Source organism: Xylocopa sonorina, chromosome 6 (assembly GCF_050948175.1).
Source record: "Xylocopa sonorina isolate GNS202 chromosome 6, iyXylSono1_principal, whole genome shotgun sequence".
Lineage (NCBI taxonomy): Eukaryota > Metazoa > Arthropoda > Insecta > Hymenoptera > Apidae > Xylocopa > Xylocopa sonorina.
In genome coordinates, this window is record NC_135198.1 from 7,023,499 (window position 1) to 7,044,038 (window position 20,540).

At 34.1% G+C, this 20,540-nt stretch overlaps 4 protein-coding genes and 1 long non-coding RNA gene across 7 annotated transcripts in view; 2 read left to right on the forward strand and 3 right to left on the reverse strand.

Annotated features, from left to right (window-relative positions):
* Positions 1-528: 528 nt before the first annotated feature.
* LOC143424661 (uncharacterized) lies at positions 529-8,420 on the reverse strand. Of its 2 annotated transcripts, XM_076896876.1 has the most exons (11): positions 7,804-8,412; positions 7,588-7,713; positions 6,396-6,920; positions 6,211-6,314; positions 5,926-6,115; positions 5,547-5,676; positions 4,712-4,859; positions 3,381-4,243; positions 1,644-2,211; positions 801-1,362; positions 529-695 (listed from the first exon to the last, which is right to left on the reverse strand). In XM_076896876.1, the coding sequence occupies exons 1-11, from the start codon at positions 7,970-7,972 to the stop codon at positions 529-531; spliced, it is 3,552 nt and encodes a 1,183-aa protein (XP_076752991.1). In that variant the 5' UTR covers positions 7,973-8,412. The 2 variants fall into 2 exon arrangements, with proteins under 2 accessions (XP_076752991.1, XP_076752990.1); XM_076896875.1 differs by having other exon boundaries at positions 7,588-8,420.
* Positions 8,421-8,721: 301 nt separating this feature from the next.
* On the reverse strand, positions 8,722-12,493 carry Tim9a (translocase of inner membrane 9). The gene is made up of 3 exons (XM_076897022.1): positions 12,344-12,493; positions 11,922-12,144; positions 8,722-8,871 (listed from the first exon to the last, which is right to left on the reverse strand). The coding sequence occupies exons 1-3, from the start codon at positions 12,398-12,400 to the stop codon at positions 8,855-8,857; spliced, it is 297 nt and encodes a 98-aa protein (XP_076753137.1). The 5' UTR covers positions 12,401-12,493; the 3' UTR covers positions 8,722-8,854.
* LOC143424695 (G patch domain-containing protein 2-like) lies at positions 8,724-11,495 on the forward strand. 2 transcript variants are annotated; one of them, XM_076896938.1, is made up of 5 exons: positions 8,724-8,834; positions 9,535-9,710; positions 10,051-10,402; positions 10,476-10,678; positions 10,736-11,495. In XM_076896938.1, the coding sequence occupies exons 1-5, from the start codon at positions 8,815-8,817 to the stop codon at positions 11,440-11,442; spliced, it is 1,458 nt and encodes a 485-aa protein (XP_076753053.1). In that variant the 5' UTR covers positions 8,724-8,814; the 3' UTR covers positions 11,443-11,495. The 2 variants fall into 2 exon arrangements, with proteins under 2 accessions (XP_076753053.1, XP_076753054.1); XM_076896939.1 differs by lacking the exon at positions 8,724-8,834 and adding an exon at positions 8,855-9,041.
* A 624-nt stretch (positions 12,494-13,117) lies between the features above and the next one.
* The window catches only part of LOC143424879 (uncharacterized), a 48,071-nt gene continuing 40,648 nt past the window's right edge, over positions 13,118-20,540 (forward strand). The window contains exons 1-3 of the mRNA XM_076897238.1: positions 13,118-13,328; positions 14,136-14,589; positions 14,670-14,757. Of these exons, the coding sequence (XP_076753353.1) occupies positions 14,190-14,589; positions 14,670-14,757 (488 nt within the window). The 5' untranslated portion in view covers positions 13,118-13,328; positions 14,136-14,189. The remainder of the gene's footprint in view (positions 13,329-14,135; positions 14,590-14,669; positions 14,758-20,540) is intronic.
* LOC143424756 (uncharacterized) lies at positions 15,505-18,626 on the reverse strand. The gene is made up of 3 exons (XR_013101967.1): positions 18,459-18,626; positions 16,450-16,820; positions 15,505-16,313 (listed from the first exon to the last, which is right to left on the reverse strand). It is a non-coding gene; the product is annotated as an uncharacterized LOC143424756 (long non-coding RNA).

Here is a 20,540-nt window from a genome sequence, read left to right on the forward strand (position 1 = left end):
TCTTAACGTCGTATAAATATTTTAAACATTTACAGCGTCTTTCGTTTTTTTTTTTATAATTCAAACATTTCTGTTCACAGTAGATACACATTACAGTATAACCAAATAATTTGCAAACCATACATTCCAATATTTGTAGCTGTCAAACGTGTCGAAACTTTCATGAGTTTTTAAACAATTTGCACAAGGATACCAGCCTCCCATGTAATTTTGCTCCTGCAGCCAAAGTAGCACGCGATGCGATTGTGGTCCCCTGTTTTTATCACTAAAAACTTCCAAGTAGAACAGTATTCAATGGTTACTGTAGAGTGTATCAGTACACTATACAAGGGGAGTTGTTAAAGAGGCTACAAAATACGTAGTACATAAATATTTAAATTACTTTTCATCCAATTCGTAAGTATTGGAGTAAATTGTGCAGACACTATGGAGTCAAATTTACAAAACTTCTAGTTCTCTTGTATCTCAGGTATTCTTTTTCTTCCCTTCTATAATATATGTTATTAGTACACATTAGTTCATTTTCTTCTATTGCGTAGTAGTATCTGAAATGCTTTGCCGCCACGTAGCATGGAAAGGTATCTTCAAGATTTTAACTCTCGTTTTAGGCAATGCAGTTAGTAAAAGTTTTTGAAGTTGTGGCAATGGTAATATATCGACTTGAGGATTTGTCAAACTTGGTTGTTTATCATCGCCTAAAAGGAATACGAAAATATATTAGATTAAATGAAAAACATATTTACCCTGTTCGCGTGCTGCGTCCATGCATGCGTATACGTGTCTACATTTGTTCAAAGTACCTTTTTGATTGTCATTTTCATCCTCAACATCTTCGATTAATTTTAGACAGGGCACCGGCTTTAAGACTGGTATCGAATCACCAGTAACCTGTTTGCTCATTAAATTACATTGATCAACAAATAATTCTGTAACCCTAAGTAGCTCAAGTGTGACGCCCCATACGAAGTGGGTCAAATTATTCGATAATTCAGTAACACCTCCAAGCACCATATTATTGGACGTCGCTGACTGAGATATGTAGGTTGGTATAATTAATAACCTTTTGATATTCTTACAGTTCGCAAGACACTTATCGAAGCCATTTTTAACATCGAAATTGACTAACTCCATTTGGCTCAAATTTTGTAATTTCGATACACCTTCCAAAATGTCGAATGTACAACACGAGCCTTGCCCCTTTTCGAGTCTAAGTCGTTCTAACTTTTGTAACTTTATCAGAACTGTTGTACCAAATTTATCCGGGAAATCTGAACATTCTCCCAACTCTAACGTTTCCAAATTCACTAACGCTTGTATAATGTCGATTTTCTTCTTTCCAAGTTCTTTAACTGACGTTAAACTCTGAAATATACATTTAACTTAAATGTACGTCAAATAATCCGACAATTAGTATAGAAAGGAAAGAGTATATCTAGAAATTTTCGTGGAAAAACTGGACAGACATTACTATTTTTAAATCAGAATATGTCCTACTAGTAAGAAAATTAAAATCTAATAAAATGTGTATAATATCTCTAAAATTATTTTTGAAAATAGAAAGTAAGGAAAGCGTGGACGCTATTCAAGTATCGCAAAAATTGCCAAAGTAACAAAAATTGGCAACAACTTTCAGTTATACTTACCAATTGTGTTAATTGTGTTAACTCTTGCAAAGGCGTGAGATCTTCTTGTAAAGACATTCCGCTGATCGCTTTGAGCCTCAATTCTTGGCAACGTTTGAGATTTCCGAATGATTCCAAATTCAAGGAATCGCATTTTATCGACATTGCGCTCAACACTTCTAACTGAGGGCAACACTTAACAACTTCTTCGACAACCATCACAGGACATTTACATAATTCTAGTTTGACAAGGCTAGTTACACGCGGTATTACTACTAAAAATTTCTTCCAAATGCTGTCAGATTCGCCTGCTACAAGCATTTTTCGAAGATCTAAGTGTTGAGTACCACGCCTTTGCAATGTATCCGCTAAACCATCCCAGTCTGTTACTTGACTATTTTTCATTCGTACTGTCTTCCATAGAGAAGGATGTGCGGCCAAGTCCCGCCACATTTTACATACTCTCGCTGCTCTAAGTAGCTCTTGCACCTTAAGATATTGAAATATACGCAGCAGTGCGTGATAACCCGCACAAACTGAATCCATAAAATGTTGGTGTTGTTCCATATCCTGTTGATTCTGTTTCTTTCTGTAATTATTAAAATAAAAATATTTTAGGTAACGTTTTTCAGAAATACTAGCCTACTTATATAACAATAACGGTATCTAATTTTACATGTATAATGTTGGTCATAATTTTATATTAAACAAAAGAGTAAGTTTACTTTGTCGCATAAAATCTCTACAACTTTGCTTAATGGTAATGAAGAAGAAAGTTGTGATTTTTAAAGAGGCTTTCAAAGGACCAATGATTTACAACAATAATGCCAACAATTTTGCACTGTTTAAGTAAGAAATATAAATATAAAAGCCTCCGAAAACAATTCCAAAGGTCGGAAGTTTATCGTTTTCAAAGTAGCGTAAAAATATAGAAACAAAAAAACAAACATAAATAAGAGGCGGAAATAATGAGGAATAAGGATTTTAGGATGTTTTTGGGAAAACGCACTAAGAGTTTTTTTTTGTGTTTCAGCTCGCACATGTCTTTATATCTGTAAATATAAAAAGTAAAAATGAATTAGATTTTTTCCACTGAAGCACTTATCAGTAGCTGTATTTGTAATTGTAGCATGAATGTAAATAACGTATGCAAACAGATTACCAAATTTTTTGCATATATTTTTAACAAAGACTATGTCAACTGAAACCCAAACTTTTACTTTGATACTACAATTACACAATACCTGCAAGAACCAACGACATGAGATTTGTTTTGTTCGTTTCTTTACACGTCTCAAACATTTGGCCGCATTTCTAAGAAGCTAAGGCAGTGTGCTTCGATCACAAGATAAAATCAAATTCATTTTTCACCTCGAACTTTTATATTTCCAAATATAATAAACATCCGTATATATTGCATTTACAATACTATTTATAACAAATTTTGCATAAAACAAAATACTATGCGTAACTACATGTAGCATTTTTAAACATTCCATAGAACCATCTTTTCTCATAGAATTATTCTACAGAAAGTTTTACAATGTTTGTATAAAATATTCAAATAAAATGAAATATTTTCAACATGTACATGTACGTGATACAAAAAACACGCATATATCTTGTAAATACAATATGTACAAAGCAACTGCCAAAACCTCAAAAGAGAGTTGCCTTAACTTATATGGAGAAAGTATTAAAAAAAAAAAAAGGAAGTAAAAATAAATATGCAGGTGTGTTTGAGAAACAAACACTTACTTGCTACTTATTTTAATAGTACCCAAATTACTTGTCATAGACTGTTGAATATCTACTTTATAAGGATCATTGTTTGTACTAGTCGTATTTGAATTATTCAGTATAATCTTTTTTTCGGATGATTTATTAGAACTTTCTGATTTCTCAACGTCTAATTTAGGAACTGCTGTGTTGGGCAAATCATTTTGCAGCTTATGTGTAGTGAATGTGTCTGCTTTGTCATTATTACTGCCTGTTTCTTCAACTCTTTCCTTTACAGAACATGGCGGAAGTTCTGTACGCAACATATTCTTCGTTGTATCCTTATCAGTTAATTTATCAAAAACACCTTTTGTCAATGATTTCGTTGTCAGAGGAACGCGTGACTTCGCAGACATAGAATTGTCAATAGCGTTTGATATATCAGTGAGTGTGCCATCTTGAAGAACAGGTGGTTTGTCACCGATTTTATCAGGTTTCACTGTTATAGCCGGCTGAACAGCCATAGCATTATTTTTTGGCACTACAATATATCTTTTGCCTCCCATTAGGGCAATATTTTGAGCTGGTTTCGGTAAAGTTCCATCATGACTTTGCAAAAACTCATTTTCTGCCTGAGCAAACCAATTGCTTTCCTTTTTATCCGAATTTAAAGAGGAATGCGATGTTGTTGAAGGTGTTTTCGGAACTTTGGTAGTATTTCGCGATTGTGAATCTGGGTTATCAGATTTTGGAATTCTTTGAAGCTTTGGTGGGCTTAGGCTTACTTGATGCTTTGCTTTTGTACTTTGTGCGCCTAGCATACTAATTGGTATCAGTGGGGGAGGTGTCAAAGATGGATTTGTTTGTGGTTGATGAGATTCATTAGTATCCTGCCGACAGTTCTACAACAAAATTAACATTTTTTAGTTAAAACATAATTGCTGTTAACTATTATTCTAGTAACATTGTCAGTTTCATTTTATTCTACATATACTTATAATAACACAAAATGTAAAACTTAAAGATAGATTTAAAAAGGAAATAATATATCAAAATAATATTTAATCCTTAAATGTATAACACTGTCATTTAACAACATTATTTCACAAAATAATAAACACACAAATGCAAACAGGAGATTGTAGTATATGTGAATAAAAATGAAATTTATAATAATTTATTTTACAACTAATTTATATGTTGCACACATGTTTTAGGCATTTAACACAAATCTTTCATTTAAGGGTTAAATGGACATTTTGAAAGTCAAGCACCAAAAATTGCAAACTATGTAGATATAACGCTATACAAAATTATTTGAACTACTAAATATTACAGATAAAAAGTATCTTTTACTGTAAGAAACCTACCTTGCAAACATAATCATCACTCCTTGCAAATTCCATACCATCAACACATTCTGGATGATATAAACAGAGACACACGCGACATTGTAAGCTTGGTATTAACCCCATACTTGTTGAGCATCTTATACTGCATGGTTCTTGAACTTTGGGCCTGTAAGATGTGCGTTGATTGGGGAAAGGGGTTAAGGAATAAAACACAAAATTTTAGAATGGGATGTAAAGGATCAAAAGGAGAAAGGAGGATACAGTTATGAAAAATATAGAAGGAAACATTTCAACTATTTTGAGAATAAGATCTCAATAATTCTGTGATTACATGTATTTGCGATACAGCATGCATTTTAATATTCTCAATGTAAAATCTGCGCTAGTATATATTTGAGCTTATAATGCAAAATGTAAAATTTGTAGTTCTTTTTCTTTAAACACATCCATTGAAGAAAAAGTTGCTTCACAATTATAAGTGAAAATTTTAAATACACGATTATAAACTATGAAATGTAATTAGCAAACAAATGTATTTGCAATGTGGTAGTACTTAAAACTGAATTTTTAAATTGACTTATTACTTATTTTAATTTACTCTGCGTACCTTCATACATCGTACATTATATGTCTAATGTATAAGAATCTAACAGGAAATTGTTTTCATAAAAAAGTATAATAAATGCACATGCTGTAAATCCTTCATTGGGCCTTTTCAAAGCACATTAAACATGTTTATAACATGTTTAACCTTCAAGCATTTAGAATACCCTCGAATATTGCAAATTAAATCACATTTGTACACTATATGAGTAAAAGAAAGTAATATTAAAATAATCATATAAGTACTTACGTTAATTGTCTTTTCGGTTTAGGAGGTGGTGGTTTTTCTATAGGCAGCTGGCTTCTTCTTGTATTTGTAGTCCGTTGGGGTGGAAGTATTTCACTTTCTTGAGGAGGTGACTTTCTTTCTGATTTTATATCTAAACATATTTCAACAAAAATGGTTATAAAAACAATTTTCCATATCAAGGACAATAATTAAACACTTTTACTTCAGTAACAACTGAATTTAACTAGTCCATTAACAGAAATTATAAAATAGAACATAAGGCATATCTATCAATTAAAATATTTCAACCACAAAGTGATATTTCATGTTATGACCCAACATTAAATAAGATAGAAATACAATAGCGAATAAAACTACAAATTACAATGTAAATGCATACTTATGTGTGGAGTTTTTTTCACAGGCACTTTGACTTTAAATCCTGTTGATACAACTTTGGGTGATTTCATAACAGTTTTTGTGGGTACTGGTGCAGGCATAGGCACAGATTCTTCTGTAACCTTCCTCCCAGGAGTACCCCTTTTATATCCAATGCTTCTTCTTGGTGGAGTAGAAGAAACTCCAGATCCCTACAATGTAAATCAAAATTAATAGCTTGTAAAATTTTTTCATGAACTTTAATAACTTTTCTGTAAACAAACAGTTAAGAAACAAAATTACATACCCTTATTCTTTTTGCATCTCGAATTATTTCCTTTTCTGGATCGTCGAGACCAATTGGTTCTTTAAAGAATGTAAAATTATCAATAGTTAACTCTTTCGTATTAACTGCAACAAACACAATATAACACTTATTTGCAAGTACATTACATCGTTGTTAATATATTATGCTTAGAAATAAATACTTACGAAATTCCGCAACTTCTCTAAAACTTCTGACTTTTTTGCCCTTTGGTGTGTAATAATAAATATCAGCCATTCTTTTCAGACTAGAATCGGTACTTGCTCTAAATACCAATTCTCGCTTCCAACCATACTTAAAAGGTTCTTTGAATGCTGGATTCGACATATCTATAGCTACTTTTTGCTTCCCCGTACTTGCTGGACTAACTCCACGCAACATACGACTACTTCGCGATTTTATCGACGCTCCCGGACTACTGGCCGCTGACGACGAATTTGTCGATTTAAACGAAGCTTCATCTGTTTTTTGTACTTCTATTTCTGACTCCACAGTATTTGGTATTCCAGTAGAATCTGTTTCAGATTTATCCGATTCTTTCTCCTTCTTTATTTTATCCAGATCTAACACACGTTCGGACTCGTATATTCTATTATCATCTGAATCTTCTTCATCTTTTCTGCTATCAAAATTCTTCTTTATACTGTATCTAAATCGTTTTGCTAATTGAGCCTCTGCTACTTCAGCTTCAGCTGCAATGATAGAAATACTGTTTAACTTTTCTCTTTTTACTTTAATACATCTGCATAAATTAAACAAAATATTATCTTTGCTCTATTATTAACGTATTACTATATTGCTTATATAACGCGTGTAATCTAGAGGCACTAAAAATTTAGAATCACTTTATAAGCATAGCCATAATTCTAAAATTAATACTTTAAATAAACGTAATGCTTTATACAATAGTTGTAAATTAATACTAAAATTAAGAAAAACTTACTTAATTTTGATAGCTTTTTGACTGAAAAGCTTCCTACATTAATGTAATCCCAATTTCTTATTTTTAAAAATATTTATATCTCTTAGAATATATGGCGATTCTCCAAGTTTGTTGTTAATACTTTATTATATATTAAATTTATAACGTGCAATGCTTTAATTTTAAATATTGCACTTTTAAATATTACTGGCAATATTTATATCGAATACTATTGGCTTAACAATTTCTGATTAATCTTTAATGAGCGACGATTAAACAACAAACTCAAATTATTGAATATCGAACAAGTAATATATCTACTACGAAAGTAATGGCCCGTTGTAAACTTAACACAATCTCTCATTCTGAAAATATGACTCATAACGATAAACAATTAGCCAGTGCCCGAAGCAGAGCGTAGCAATAATGATCAGTACCAATTAATTTCTTGAGAACGTGACTCCCTGGTTCCAGTTCACTGTCCGCTTGTATGTCAAATCCATTGAACTCCATCGACTCCTCCGAGGTGAGACCATCGGGATCCGATAGCTTCCGTTTGCGTCCTTTTGTATATAATGTTGTATCACTTTCAATGGTACTAGTTGGATTTACCTCGAACTTACGTAGCTTGTCTCTAACATTCAATTGCGTACCCTTTTTCAGTGAACCCTTAATGTCCCCGTTCACCTCCTGGCCGTCCATTTTAGCAGCCGCTTCTGCTTTAACTTGCGTCTCCTGCAGATCCGGCATACTACCAGCCTCTAGGTTAGGATTCTCGCGCGCCTCATCGGCATTCCCGCCATTCACGTTGACACCGTCCATTGTGCGGCCCCTTTGGGACCAAACACCGATACTACGTGGTTCAACGAACGATGCGTGTAAAACGTTGTTTTCGCGTTGTTCGTCACTCCACAAAAAGCTCCATCAAACGTTTCAACACATAAGCGCGACCGTAACTACAGTCCCCTCGCGTCTGGGTGCCACAATCCCGCGCTCATCTGTCCGCGAATGCGCATAACGTACGCGCAAACACCATTACGCGCTATTTACACAACCGCCAGTATTTCCCTCGATAGGATTTCAACCAATTTCTCATTACACTAACGCACCGTGGTCATGCTCCGCGGCAACTCGAATTACCGTATCGTTCTCAGAATTAACGAATTCCCATACACGTAGTTCGAACTCTACAAATGGAAAACGACGAAACCCTTGGACAGACGGACACGCGAAGCGTCCGTAAAACACACAACCGGAAATGGCTGAAAAAAAATATGCTCAGGGCGTGTTCTCAATCCTCAGAGTTCTGGCGCTGCAATATCGCATGCATAATTTTTAAATATTGATGTCTCTCAGATTACTTCAACGGCACAGCAATAATAAATTAATCAACTATTCTACAACGTATATATTAAAATTAGCGATCTGTATTACGTAAAAATGACTAGCAACATATCTAATTTCTATGCTCGGTTCTATCTAACGTTTATATTAAATTTTAATAATATTTAATGAATAATGCATTAATATGTTACATCATCTGCCTTATTTGTATACGTATTTATAGAAATGTAATTCTTCGATGTTCATTCGATTTTAGAACTCACTTGTAACAAGTTAGTTGAACCATGACCAAAATTATTGCTTGTGAGAAATAGGCGTACATGCACACATCCTTAAATATGTCAGTATACAGATGTACGTTTACGATCTCTCGCACACTGCAAAATAAAAAAGATTGTGGGTATACGGTGAAAACACTTTTAGAGTTGACAGTTTTCTAATACTGCTCGTTTCGTTTTCTTTTTAATTGTTAGCTAATAAGAACATTACTTAACAATGTTAGCAATTTAAAGAGAACTGATATCTTCCGCAATTATATATGCATAAGGTGAACATAAAGTTAATGTGTTTTTCCGTATTGTCACCGATTCGAAATACGAAGCGTTCTAAATTCTTTACTAGGCTTATTTTTAATAATTAACACTCTTTAATAAGGATTCCCTTCGTTTGTTCATTGTACATTGAAATTTTGTATCAGTGATTAAATGATAAACAAGATAAATATCGGATAAGCTTGTTTAAAAAAATTAATTTTATATAGTGCTCATATATAATTCAGAAACTACAAACTTTTTTATTTAAATGCTCATTGAAAATATTTGATGTGTAATAATTGATATACGTATAAATATTAATTGTTCAAATACAAAATTATACATTTACATGAAAGTAATCGATGTGTGCCAGATAATTTTACATTATGGTTTTGTAATAATTTAATAAAACAGTTAAGCAATTAAAACTCTTATTATGTAATAGACTTATGCTATTATTATTATTATTATAGCATCATATGAAATTATATTATATATATTATTTAGAAACAAACACATCCTTCAAATGGAGCGTGTTTTAAAAGCTGTGCCAGCAGATTTAAGAGTAAAAATGGAGGCACTTGTGCATGATTTAACTTTGGCATTAGAAGAGAGCAATAACAGTGCAAATATGAGACGCAGATGGGGCATTAGAAGGAGAGCCCGTTCCACGGGTAATATTCGTAAGTATAGAGTAAAAAAAAATATAAGAAGGTATATAATTTTCTTTAAATAGGGTCACTGGATATTTCAAAAGTTAATGAGCATTATATAAATGATTCCCAAATAGAAATTAAAGTAAATTCAGGCTAGTATATTCTAATCATATTTCTATGAAATTAGTTCCAGTCTACTTCTAAAAGGCAGACACTGGGCTATTATCAAGATTGTCTTTATAGAAATCATGTTTCATTACACAAAGAAGTCAAATTTCAGAAGTTGTTAAAAAGTAATTGTTAACAATTGAAAAGCGACAAAAGAATAATCAAAGAATAATCGTTGAATAATCATTTTCCGTTTCAGCTTCACTTCATATAAACAAACAATCAGATGACAGCTCATCTTCCATTTGTGACATTCATGTACAAAAAAATAACACTGCCTTGAAATATCAATCTGACAGTGATGAGACAAATCAAACAAAAAGATTTGCCCGTTTTTCTAATTCGAACAATGCCAGCAACATTGAGAGCGATTCTGTTAATGAAAATTTTGCGCCCAGAGTAAATCCAAGGCGTAAACGAAAATTTAAAAGAATGGCTATTGACTCTGACTCTAATCCTTCGACTTCTCAAGCTATTGCAATGTCTGCAACACTTGCAAACAAAAAGCGAATTCTTCGAAGTGACTGCAAAAATAAATACGGAACAATATGGTATGGTTTATCTCGAAAACAATTTAATTTCAGAATTATAGACAGTATATTAAAATAGAATTTTTTATTATAGGTGTGGAAAACGTAAAAGATCTTGTAGAGAACGATCTACAGATTGTGAGATGAGAACATTAAAACCTGACAGAAATACAAAGTCAAAAAATCGCATAAAGATGCAAACAGAAGATGGCATTGATTCCTCAAGAATATCTAGTTCGAGTATTTCATCCAGTGATTCCGAAACTGGACTTATCACAAATGATGAAGATAGAGAAGGTATTAAATTCTTTGTATAGAAAATAATTGCCATTATTTATTAATTATTGCTTTTAGGAGATGATGAACAATCAGACTGGATTGGAGAACCAGGATGGTGGGATGATATTGAAAGCACTAACGAAGATAAAGTTAGTACAGATTCACCATTTCAAATGATGTTGCATGGAAATTTTGAGCACACAACACTTGAAACAAGAAAAAGTTACAGAAAAAGAATTCAACGAATTCGAGAAGGTCTGAGCGGAAGAGAAATACGTGCTGGTCGTCGTCATGTCGATAATAAACCCGGATATTCAATTATCACATCAGCTAACGAAAAAGTTTCTAGATTTTTACAAGATCCGACACAAAATGAACTTAGATTACACCCTATGCGGCAGCCTGAGCGAGAAAAACTTCGTCGACTTGCAAATTTGTATAGCTTAAGTTTAAAAGGAGATTTAGGTTGTCCAATTTTATATAAAACTCGACATACCACTCAAGCTATTTGTGTGGACCAAGTATCATTTAATCGATTTTCTGGTTATAAGAGATTGAGGAGAACTCCACCAAACTCGCCAAATTCAGAACTAATAATCCATGATCAAGAACATCAAATTTCTAGTACAAGTTTTGGGCAAATTGTGAGTCCAGCATCAAACTTGGATTCAATGCAGTCTTTACCTCAATTTTCTCATTTCAAATGGGACTCAAACAATATGGATATCGAAATACATGGGAAACCAAAATTACATGATTTTGATCACTCAAAATCAAGTTAAATTAAACAAATTTTTTGTTAATTTGTTTTCAGAATTAAATTATTTATATCTCTTTGTATGGTGCTTCTATGTTAAATTTTTTAACATATATAATTAGAAATATAGTTATGTTTATGTAAAAAATTGCAAATATTAGTGCAACTTTTTTTACATTACTTTTACGTATGATTTAAAATGTTTAAATATAAAAATTTTAAAAAAATGTTTTATTAACCTGGTAACACAATAATATATTTATTTAGTTAATAACCATTTCAATAGTTTAAGTTTTACTTTCTCCTAATTTAAACCTAATATAGTAACTCCTAATTTATTCATCTACCTATAATCTGGATATAATTCTTTATTAATATTAGAAATTTTAATAACATCTTAATTTCCCTTATAATTAATAAATTGAAGGTAAAATTAAACAGTAGTAAAATATAAAAAATAATTAATTTATATGTTTTATTAGTATAATATTTAAGACTTTCTACCTTCAGCTATTTTTTTCTGAGCTGCAAGTGCATTTTCATTAGCAAGCATTTGAAATTCTTCAAATCTTTGCGATATTCTTTGGTTCATCTTCAAGTATTTTTCCATACAATTCAAGGCGCAAGTTTCTTCCTTCGCTTTGACCTCTCGTGTAGTAAATTCGTTTATACAGTCAAGAAAACAAGTTTCTATTAATTTATTATACGATGCCACAAAATCTCGAACCTGAAGTATCATGAAAAGTCTAGTAATTTACATTTCCGACATATATGATTTATTGTCATCGTTGCACAATAAAAATTACAGTCATTTATGTGTCACACCAATGAATATTAACATATATTATCAATCATCGATTGAAAGAAATACATTCAATGAATTATTCTTTTTAAGAATTGTATATGAATAAACTACAAATACATACAGATTTAATATTCATTCCTTGTTCAGAATCGATATTTGGCGGAACTTGCATTGCCATTGTAATGATTTATTTTTTTCCTAAAATATATTCGCACAACGAAGTTCTCGGTATACTTCGAAAGGAATTTTGGTACGAGTTACTTTAAGGTTAGAATACAAGATCACTCTTGTGAAGCACGTGTGCACTGAATACCTACACATGGATGTGTAAATGGTATTTGTGTGTGTAAATGAAAACATTGATTCTGCCTTACTAACCACAAACACATGCATGACGTATCGTCCAATAGTAAACGTATTTCTCTACTTCCATAATTTTTCATTGGATATTCGTAGCCGTGTTTAAATTAGTCAAGCGAAATTAATGATCTTCTTTGTACATTTGCAAGATGTAAAAAAATGAAATTACTTAACTATTCTGAAGTTCTTAATAGTCTACAAACGTATTCAATCCTGAAACTATTATGTCCAACCGACTTGCTTCGCAATCGCATGCTTGAAAATTCATCATATTATCAATTCTAAATTATACAATTTTTGGAACGCATTATAACGTAATTTACTCTTTGAATATAAATCAGTTCGTCGAAACGAGTTTATAAAGTAATATTCTGATTATTAACGGACTGTCATTACGCGGAGATTACATATAAAAAAGCTACAAATTCTTGAACAATCATTTAATTAATTATACTTAGAAATTATATCATGGCTAGATTCTTCAAGTATGTACGCGTACATGGAGTTAATTTAAAAAAGTACGCAATTTAAATAATTTAATCAACATAAATTTATACCGTATAAATTTATAAGTAATCCATGTGAAATATATATATTTCAACAGGCTAAAATTTATTAGCGTAATAGCATAAAGGACAAAGCAACAGTAGAAAACGAGCAGATGTTTAATGTCAGTTGGTCGTGGTATTCAGCCAAAGTAAGCTTGGTCTTTGTTTCGGATATATCGAGGTGCTGCTATTTGAAAGGTAAAGTAAACGTTATATTTCTAATGAACAATTTGTACCAAGAAATATAATATTAATATAATACAATTTAAAATATTAAAAATAATCTTTCATTCAACTTATTTAAGAAACGACTATGTTATCTTTTGTGTTAGTATTGTTAGTTGTGGCAACAGCTGAAAAACAAATGACAAATGGGTGCTTGCAAAGGTAATCAAATTTTTTTGTATGTCTCATTATACAAATTACATTTGGGTATTTGAAATGTAAGTCAATACGAAATTAACTAGATTAACATTTCCCATTTCTCGTATAATATTGTAACTATAGACGAAATTGCGAAATGTTGCCTACAAAATTCTTTTCGTTTCTGCTGGTTGTAAATTGCAATGCTTTATTAATGCTGCTGCTTTTATGTATTCTTACCATATTGACGGCAATGTTACAACCGCCGCAAAATTAATCGATAGAATTCTAAGTAAGTAAACGATATATCATTTTCATTGTTTCTTAGTGTGATCTTATTTTGGTAACCAAAATTATATTTATTTTGCTACCATAAGTAAACTGTTACCGCAACGAACGTTACATTCTATAGATGGCGTGGTGTTTCAATTTTTTATATTTACACACTTAATATGTTTCTCATTTAATTTGATTTATTCATTTACTTCTATATTATATTTTCGTAATTATGTGTCCTTTTATATAATTTTAAAATTGGATTTAATTATCTGTAATTTTACTCAATAAATACTTATACAATATTACTTTAAAAACTGATACAAATACACATGATGATGTTGATACTGATATGTATAATTTCAGAAAACTGAAGGAAACTATCGAAACGAAAAGTGAATTATCGAAAAGTTTTCAAAGATGTCGCATGATAATCGAAACGTTCCTTCAATCGGTAAAACTCCAAGTTCTATAACCAGTAAAAGGTCACATCTGATAAAGTCACGACAAAAGTCATCTGCAAAGATACCCACGAAAACGTTATTACCTAAAAGAGGAATATGGACAAATAATTTAACGGCAAGAGATCAACGTGTAACAAATAGTGCTTCTCAAAATGAAATTGTGAAAATGAAAAACGTTAAATCGAAAGATTATCCGGAATCTATCGGTAACAAAAGTTACGATGATATGAACGAAGATGATCCAGTTACTATGTTGCGCAAAGAAATACAAGAGTGGAAAATTAATGAACTATTAACATCTAGAACTGAAGAAAAACTTATTGGAACTCCAAGCGAACAACGTAGTTACAGTTATGGTATATTGTGCATTAGTGTTATATGAAATATTTTTCCCTCTATTTATAATTAATCGCCATTATATTCCTATTGTTTCTAGTTGTTTCCGGAGAGACTACGAAAAGACAACGAAGTCCTAACAATGTTCTAAAGACTCTTCTAACGCACGCTGATCTCTCAACGGTAACGTGAGTAGTATTTTTTTTCTATATCTTAACGGAACAAAGTAATAGATTCCATAAATTGGAATAGCAAATTACATTTTATGAATCATTTTTTTTCATTGCATAAGTATAACGTTATTTAATTTCTGTACATTTTTTATTAAGCATTTCAATGCTTACAAAAGTGCGAAGTGTATTCTATGTGTTACCGTGTAAATGTTTTGTCATAATGTTGTAAAGATTGACAACATAATCAAGGTAAGTGGAAGTAATTTGCATTTTTTGGGACAGCAAGTTTTCACAAACAGTATATTGTAGTAATCATTCGTGATAACGTTCGAACACGAGTGTTTTGTACGATAAAACGTGACCAAGTTGATTGCCATGCGCACTAGAGTTAAGATATAAGCACGAGTGTGTCTTACGTAAGTAACTGTAAATGAAGAACGATGAGAGATACGCGGTTGTGTATCTTCACGGTGCATATGTATACGCGAGAAAGACTACGTCATTCTGGAATTTTCGAAAGTTTCGTCTAACCGGTTTCTGATTGCACACACAGTAAGACCCGTTTATATTGTAATATATACATATATTCCGCGGTGCTTGCACTATGAGATGAACTTCGTATAATATTTAAATTATTGATTATTTCTTGTATACAGAATTAGTTATAGCTTCATTTCTGGATGAAAGTAATTCTAAAATATAAAAGTACGATTTATATCCAGACAACAATTCATGACTTGTTATACGCGATTACTCATCATTTCTCATCATTCATCATTCGCTACGATTATTAATTATTCTCTTATAATCAATCTTAATGTTAAATTTATGGTCAAGTAAAAGTTACAACACAATTCCACGAGCAACGATACGTTTCTCGAATAGTCGTAGTGTTTTAAATTTTGGCGCCATTTTAGCGCAGTCCGACATGGTGAACGGTTAACATGCACGGACGCCGGCAATGAGTAGTTATCGAGAGGCCGTTGTAATTCTTTGGTAGTACCGTCACGAATGAAAAATGATAATGAGTATAGTGCTGTAGGTTAGTGAGAACAATAGCCATTTACGCTAATCAACGGAGGCTCATGCCGCGCGCGTTTGGTAGTAAAAATATTTTCGGCGATAGTTCGTGCCACGAATGAGAAATAACAGAGGCATCACCGAATTTGTCCCCGACCACGAAGTCATTCCTCCGTCGTGACTGAATTTTCGATCTTAGAGAAGCAGGCACACGCCTTACCGCCTCGCTGATGCCGAGGGCTCGTGCGTATCGTGAGCCGTTTTGCTTGTCCAGTCACGAGCCTCGAGGACATTCGTCTTGAATACCCTCGAATGCATCATGCCCCGTCGTGTTAATAATGGAAACGAAAAATAAAATCGCACGACTGTTCAAGGTCTGCGAGGAAACGAGACTTCAAGTGCGGCCAGCTCATCCGGATAATGATGTAGGTTAGGTTCCCAGCGGTATACGTCGCAAAAATCAACATTCTTCGTGAAGCCGAGGTTCGCAAAAAGTGCTAAACCGGTTTGCCTCGTAAATGGCACACGAGCGTGCGAACGGGAGACAGGCGCTAGGAGAAAGAGCGAGCGAGGGTAAAGGGGCAGCAAAGGAAAGAAATACTTCACTCACGATTTACAGTAAAACGATATAGTTTTCTCATTGATATTGTTAAAATAACGCGAACGAATTCTAATATAAATTATTACAATTGGTTGCGTTACAATTATTCTACGTAACGAGTCACTGATCGTTTATACGTTATCTTTGTACTGAATCATGCTAATAAGATCACCAAGTCCGTGCCAGTTATTTTTCATCGCGATGAAATCACTAGCTTCGTTACTTTACCGTACATTCGATTCATCATACGGTCTTCATAGTAATAGACCGATGCATTTCTGACTCGTCAGCCACGTTTTTTTACGTAACGCTACGCGCAACACTGCGCGTGACGTCAGCTTCTACTCTCAATGTTGTCTGCCAGTCAGTATCGTCGGCGGACATGAAATTCTTGTGGAGAAAGCATGCTCGCGCGTAGTTCCAGATACAGAATGATTGTAAACGCAAGGCCAATGTACTACGGAACAAAAAAAGGTTTCTATTCCCCGTTAAATAGAGTTAGGATAGCCTCATTGTAGACCCACGACCAGCCACTAGATTTTGTTACGTTTAAGGTTACGGGAGTACTTTACGATTTACGTTATATCACAAGTTCAAGAGGAATATCATTCTTTCAACGTAGCACCGGGAAATGTGATCAGAGTGTACAATGTGTCTACTAATTCGTCAAGAAACACATGGAAATCTCGCAGGAAAAGTATGGACCAATGTAACCTATAGATATAGAGCAAGACCAACGTTTAACAACGGAAGAAACTACTAATATATACCGCCATATACAACCATAAAAGTATTATCATTGTAGCATAAAATTTCTCCGTTTTCGTTCTATTTTATTAAAATGCTCAGTGACGATTTTTCGGTGAAACTTTTCTTTTCGATAGGTAGCGCGTATCACGCCGTTAGTATACGATATGTTAGAGTAAAGCAGTTCAGCAGCACGTTTTTTACGTAACGCTACGCGTAACGCCGTAGCGTGACGTCAGCGTACTCGGCGTCGCGCCAGCCACCAACGACGACGAACAGCCGGACGCGGAATTCTTGCGAAGAAAGCACCGTCCGAGAGAAGCCGAGTGTAGCCGAACGAGACGGCACGGCATAGTTGCACGAGGCGGCAACACCGCGAGCGTCTGCTAGGTTCAAGGGTACGGAGTGGAGGTTGCTCGCTCGTCCCATCACCCGACACGACACCGGGAGCCTGTCCCGAGAAACAGTTGGGCACATGTCCGCTTTCATCCAACGGGAAACTTCTCGAAAGACGCCGCGCAAGAATCCTCTACGTCACTTGTACCGTATATACACTTTAATATTCGGAGAAATTCTCCGGTTGAACTGAAATGCGGACAAAGTTAAATGCTTCTAGCCGCTGACGCGTCCACGCACACGCACACTCACACATGCACACACATGCTATGTGACCGACCGTTCACCGGGAATTTAAAAGTGACTCGGTCGTTCAGAGGCGTCACTCTGCTTGATTCATTCTTGTCTGCTTTAAATTCCCGTTTTCAGGGCAAGACGTGTCTAGGTTTTTAACCTTGTAAATTACGATAGGCGTATATTTATTTCGAATGTATAATTAATGAATCACTTATTAGTTATTAATACCTGTTGCAAATATTTCTCTAAACGCATAACTTCTACGAAAACATTTTTGCAGAAACAAATTTTATTGCACGAAGAAAGTAGTTTATTAACCAAACCGCAGACCTATATGATATCGAAGAAATGGAACATATAAGGAGATGAATCGTATGCTGAACGATAGAAAGATATATAAAATATAGGAAAAAAGAACATTACTTGTGCAAATATGAAGAACAAAATAATGGATGGATGTTTTCGCTATACTAATATCTGAAGTTTCTTTTACTGAAAAATAATGAGTTATCATTGCATTTAATCATGTGTGCATAATTATTTCAAATTAATTCACTAATTAAAAACTGTAATGTTCTCATTTCAAGTTAGAATAGTTTGGCGCAACCATGCCAGGAACAGAAACACCGAAGATACATTGTCATAATTGTGACATTCAGCACAGCCATTGAACAACCGGGCAGAAGGTACGCGGTTAGTAACGAGGTTATTTTACCACGATAGCTGTGATCTTCTTCGAGACATAGAATCCGCTGGCAGAGATCCCAGATGCGAATAAAAACAGAAAGTAGAGAATCATCAAGTCGGCTACGTCCTGTTGTTGGTGTTGACCTCGGCCCTGGTGGCCAGATCGACGGGAAACGGATTTACAACTCTGACACTCGCACTTCGCATTGGTATACACACTGTCCTAACACGACTCACAGAAGCCAAGTCATTGTTATGTCTCTACTGTGAAAGTGAGAGCAAAAAAAGAACGAGACGGCGACGAATTAGACTTTGAATTCGCGTTGAATATTTCTGACAGGAAACGGCGAAGAAACAAATGGATGTGTTTTGAATACTTCGAATAGTTTTGCTAGCATTAAACCATATGAGACATGATCCTCTTTACGAGTATTAAGAAGAAAGTTATAAGCCATTCCATTTGCTGAAGTATACCTCGTACGCAACATTGAACTTTCTCAAGATCAGGGATGGGCTACCTTCTCCCGAGCTATAGGTAGTGTAGAACGGAAAAACGCAAAAATCTCAGTGGCTGGTAGAAAAATCGCGTCCTTTGTTCACCGTTCATATTATACATTGCGCATTCACTGGATAACATCTGCTTAATCGCACAATGGACTCATACGGGTACGTTCCGTTGGGTCCTTTATTATAGCGTCTCAAAGAGTAGGACCAAGGACCCTGAAAAGGGTCTACCCTCCCAAAATCTTTAAGACGGTCCCAACATCTGCCCTTTTACTCGCAGCTTACACGTATCTAGAGAAGAAAAAGGAGTTTGCACGTGTCCCTTCAGGAAGGGACCTCGGTGTGCGTTCATTGTTGATCGCTGCGCAAAACGGGAAGTGACAATTGACATCTGTCTCGCGTTATGCAGGATTTCTGGGTCGTACCTATTTTTGAAACGGCATGTGACAGGCCATCGTGTGTGCACGCTCACCACGGCATAAAGATGTTTCCTGCCGATTCAGGGGATGGTAAATAGGAATAGATAATGTATTCCACTCCGTTTCCACAATGAGTAGCCGCGTATTGGAAAGCGCGAGCATGTTTAAAAAAGCTTTTTCTATTTCGAACAGTGACCTTAAGTGCACGCGATTGTTCTCCTATCTTTAAAACTGTTTTCGCGAACGAAATGAAAAGGAGACTTTTATTGTTCTTCTTTTCTATTTCTATATTCCTCGCGCAATTATTTAGGAGACTTGCAACTACTTTGTTTTGAGGATAATTTGAGATAAATTGTTACATTTCATGATTTTAAATTATAATTACTCTCAAGTTTTTCTTTAAAGTTCATCTACATTAGCTATTGAATAGGTATCGTTTAATATTTTCTTTTATTTGGTGGTCGAGCGTTTAAGGGGTATCACAAACGGGACCGCAAACCAAGTGAGCATAATTTCACTGATTTCATTATCATGCGAAACGCAATACGCAGGTTATTTTTGTTCAGGAGTCGCGGTAATCTCGCAGAAACGATGCCGATGACTTTTAATCTCGTGTTCCAGCGCGTTAAAACTGTATCCGTTATTTTAAAACATATACTCCCGCAAGTTCGTTAATAAATGTGCAGGCTGACATTGCTGTTTACGATATGCAAATTATACATTACGTAAATTGTTATGTCATTCTAGGGATATTTAAATTGTTGCGTACTTGTAACGTTATACATACACCGTACGTACTCGCTGCTAACGCTTACGCGGCCGTTTTGCATTGATAAATTTTGTTTACGCGAAACGAAATGATGTAGCTTGGATGAGCCAATCAATTTGCAGGAATTGTATTCATTATACAAGTGCGTTACAGTAATTCGTACTCGTTATGTACTCAGTATTAAGCAATCATTACGCATTTGCCGTGCAATCTTTATTGCAGGCTATACGTGAACAGTGATTTATCGATTTACTTGCGAGTGACGTTTAGAAACAACATTCTATTAAAATAGTTGCAAATTCGAAGTCTAATTATAATTCTTAAGTGGTAGATATGGATTAGGTCTGTCGTTTTTAACAAAATTTTATCAGAAGTCTAAATTTTGCACTCTCTGAAGTGAAATACTCTTGTTGCTACG

What these genes read in the sequence shown, in the direction of transcription:
- LOC143424661 (XM_076896875.1), bottom strand. Translation starts at nt 7,972, where the DNA reads ATGGACGGTGTCAACGTGAATGGCGGGAATGCCGATGAGGCGCGCGAG. An exon ending in TAGAGAAGTTGCGGAATTTC is followed by an intron (nt 6,315 to 6,395) that starts GTAAGTATTTAT and finishes TGTTTGTTGCAG; the next exon opens with TTAATACGAAAGAGTTAACT. An exon ending in AAACCGAAAAGACAATTAAC is followed by an intron (nt 4,860 to 5,546) that starts GTAAGTACTTAT and finishes CACATCTTACAG; the next exon opens with GCCCAAAGTTCAAGAACCAT.
- LOC143424695 (XM_076896938.1), top strand. Translation starts at nt 8,815, where the DNA reads ATGCACACATCCTTAAATAT. An exon ending in ATGCACACATCCTTAAATAT is followed by an intron (nt 8,835 to 9,534) that starts GTCAGTATACAG and finishes TATATTATTTAG; the next exon opens with AAACAAACACATCCTTCAAA. An exon ending in CCGTTCCACGGGTAATATTC is followed by an intron (nt 9,711 to 10,050) that starts GTAAGTATAGAG and finishes TTTCCGTTTCAG; the next exon opens with CTTCACTTCATATAAACAAA.
- Tim9a (XM_076897022.1), bottom strand. Translation starts at nt 12,400, where the DNA reads ATGGCAATGCAAGTTCCGCCAAATATCGATTCTGAACAAGGAATGAAT. An exon ending in AAGGAATGAATATTAAATCT is followed by an intron (nt 12,145 to 12,343) that starts GTATGTATTTGT and finishes ATGATACTTCAG; the next exon opens with GTTCGAGATTTTGTGGCATC.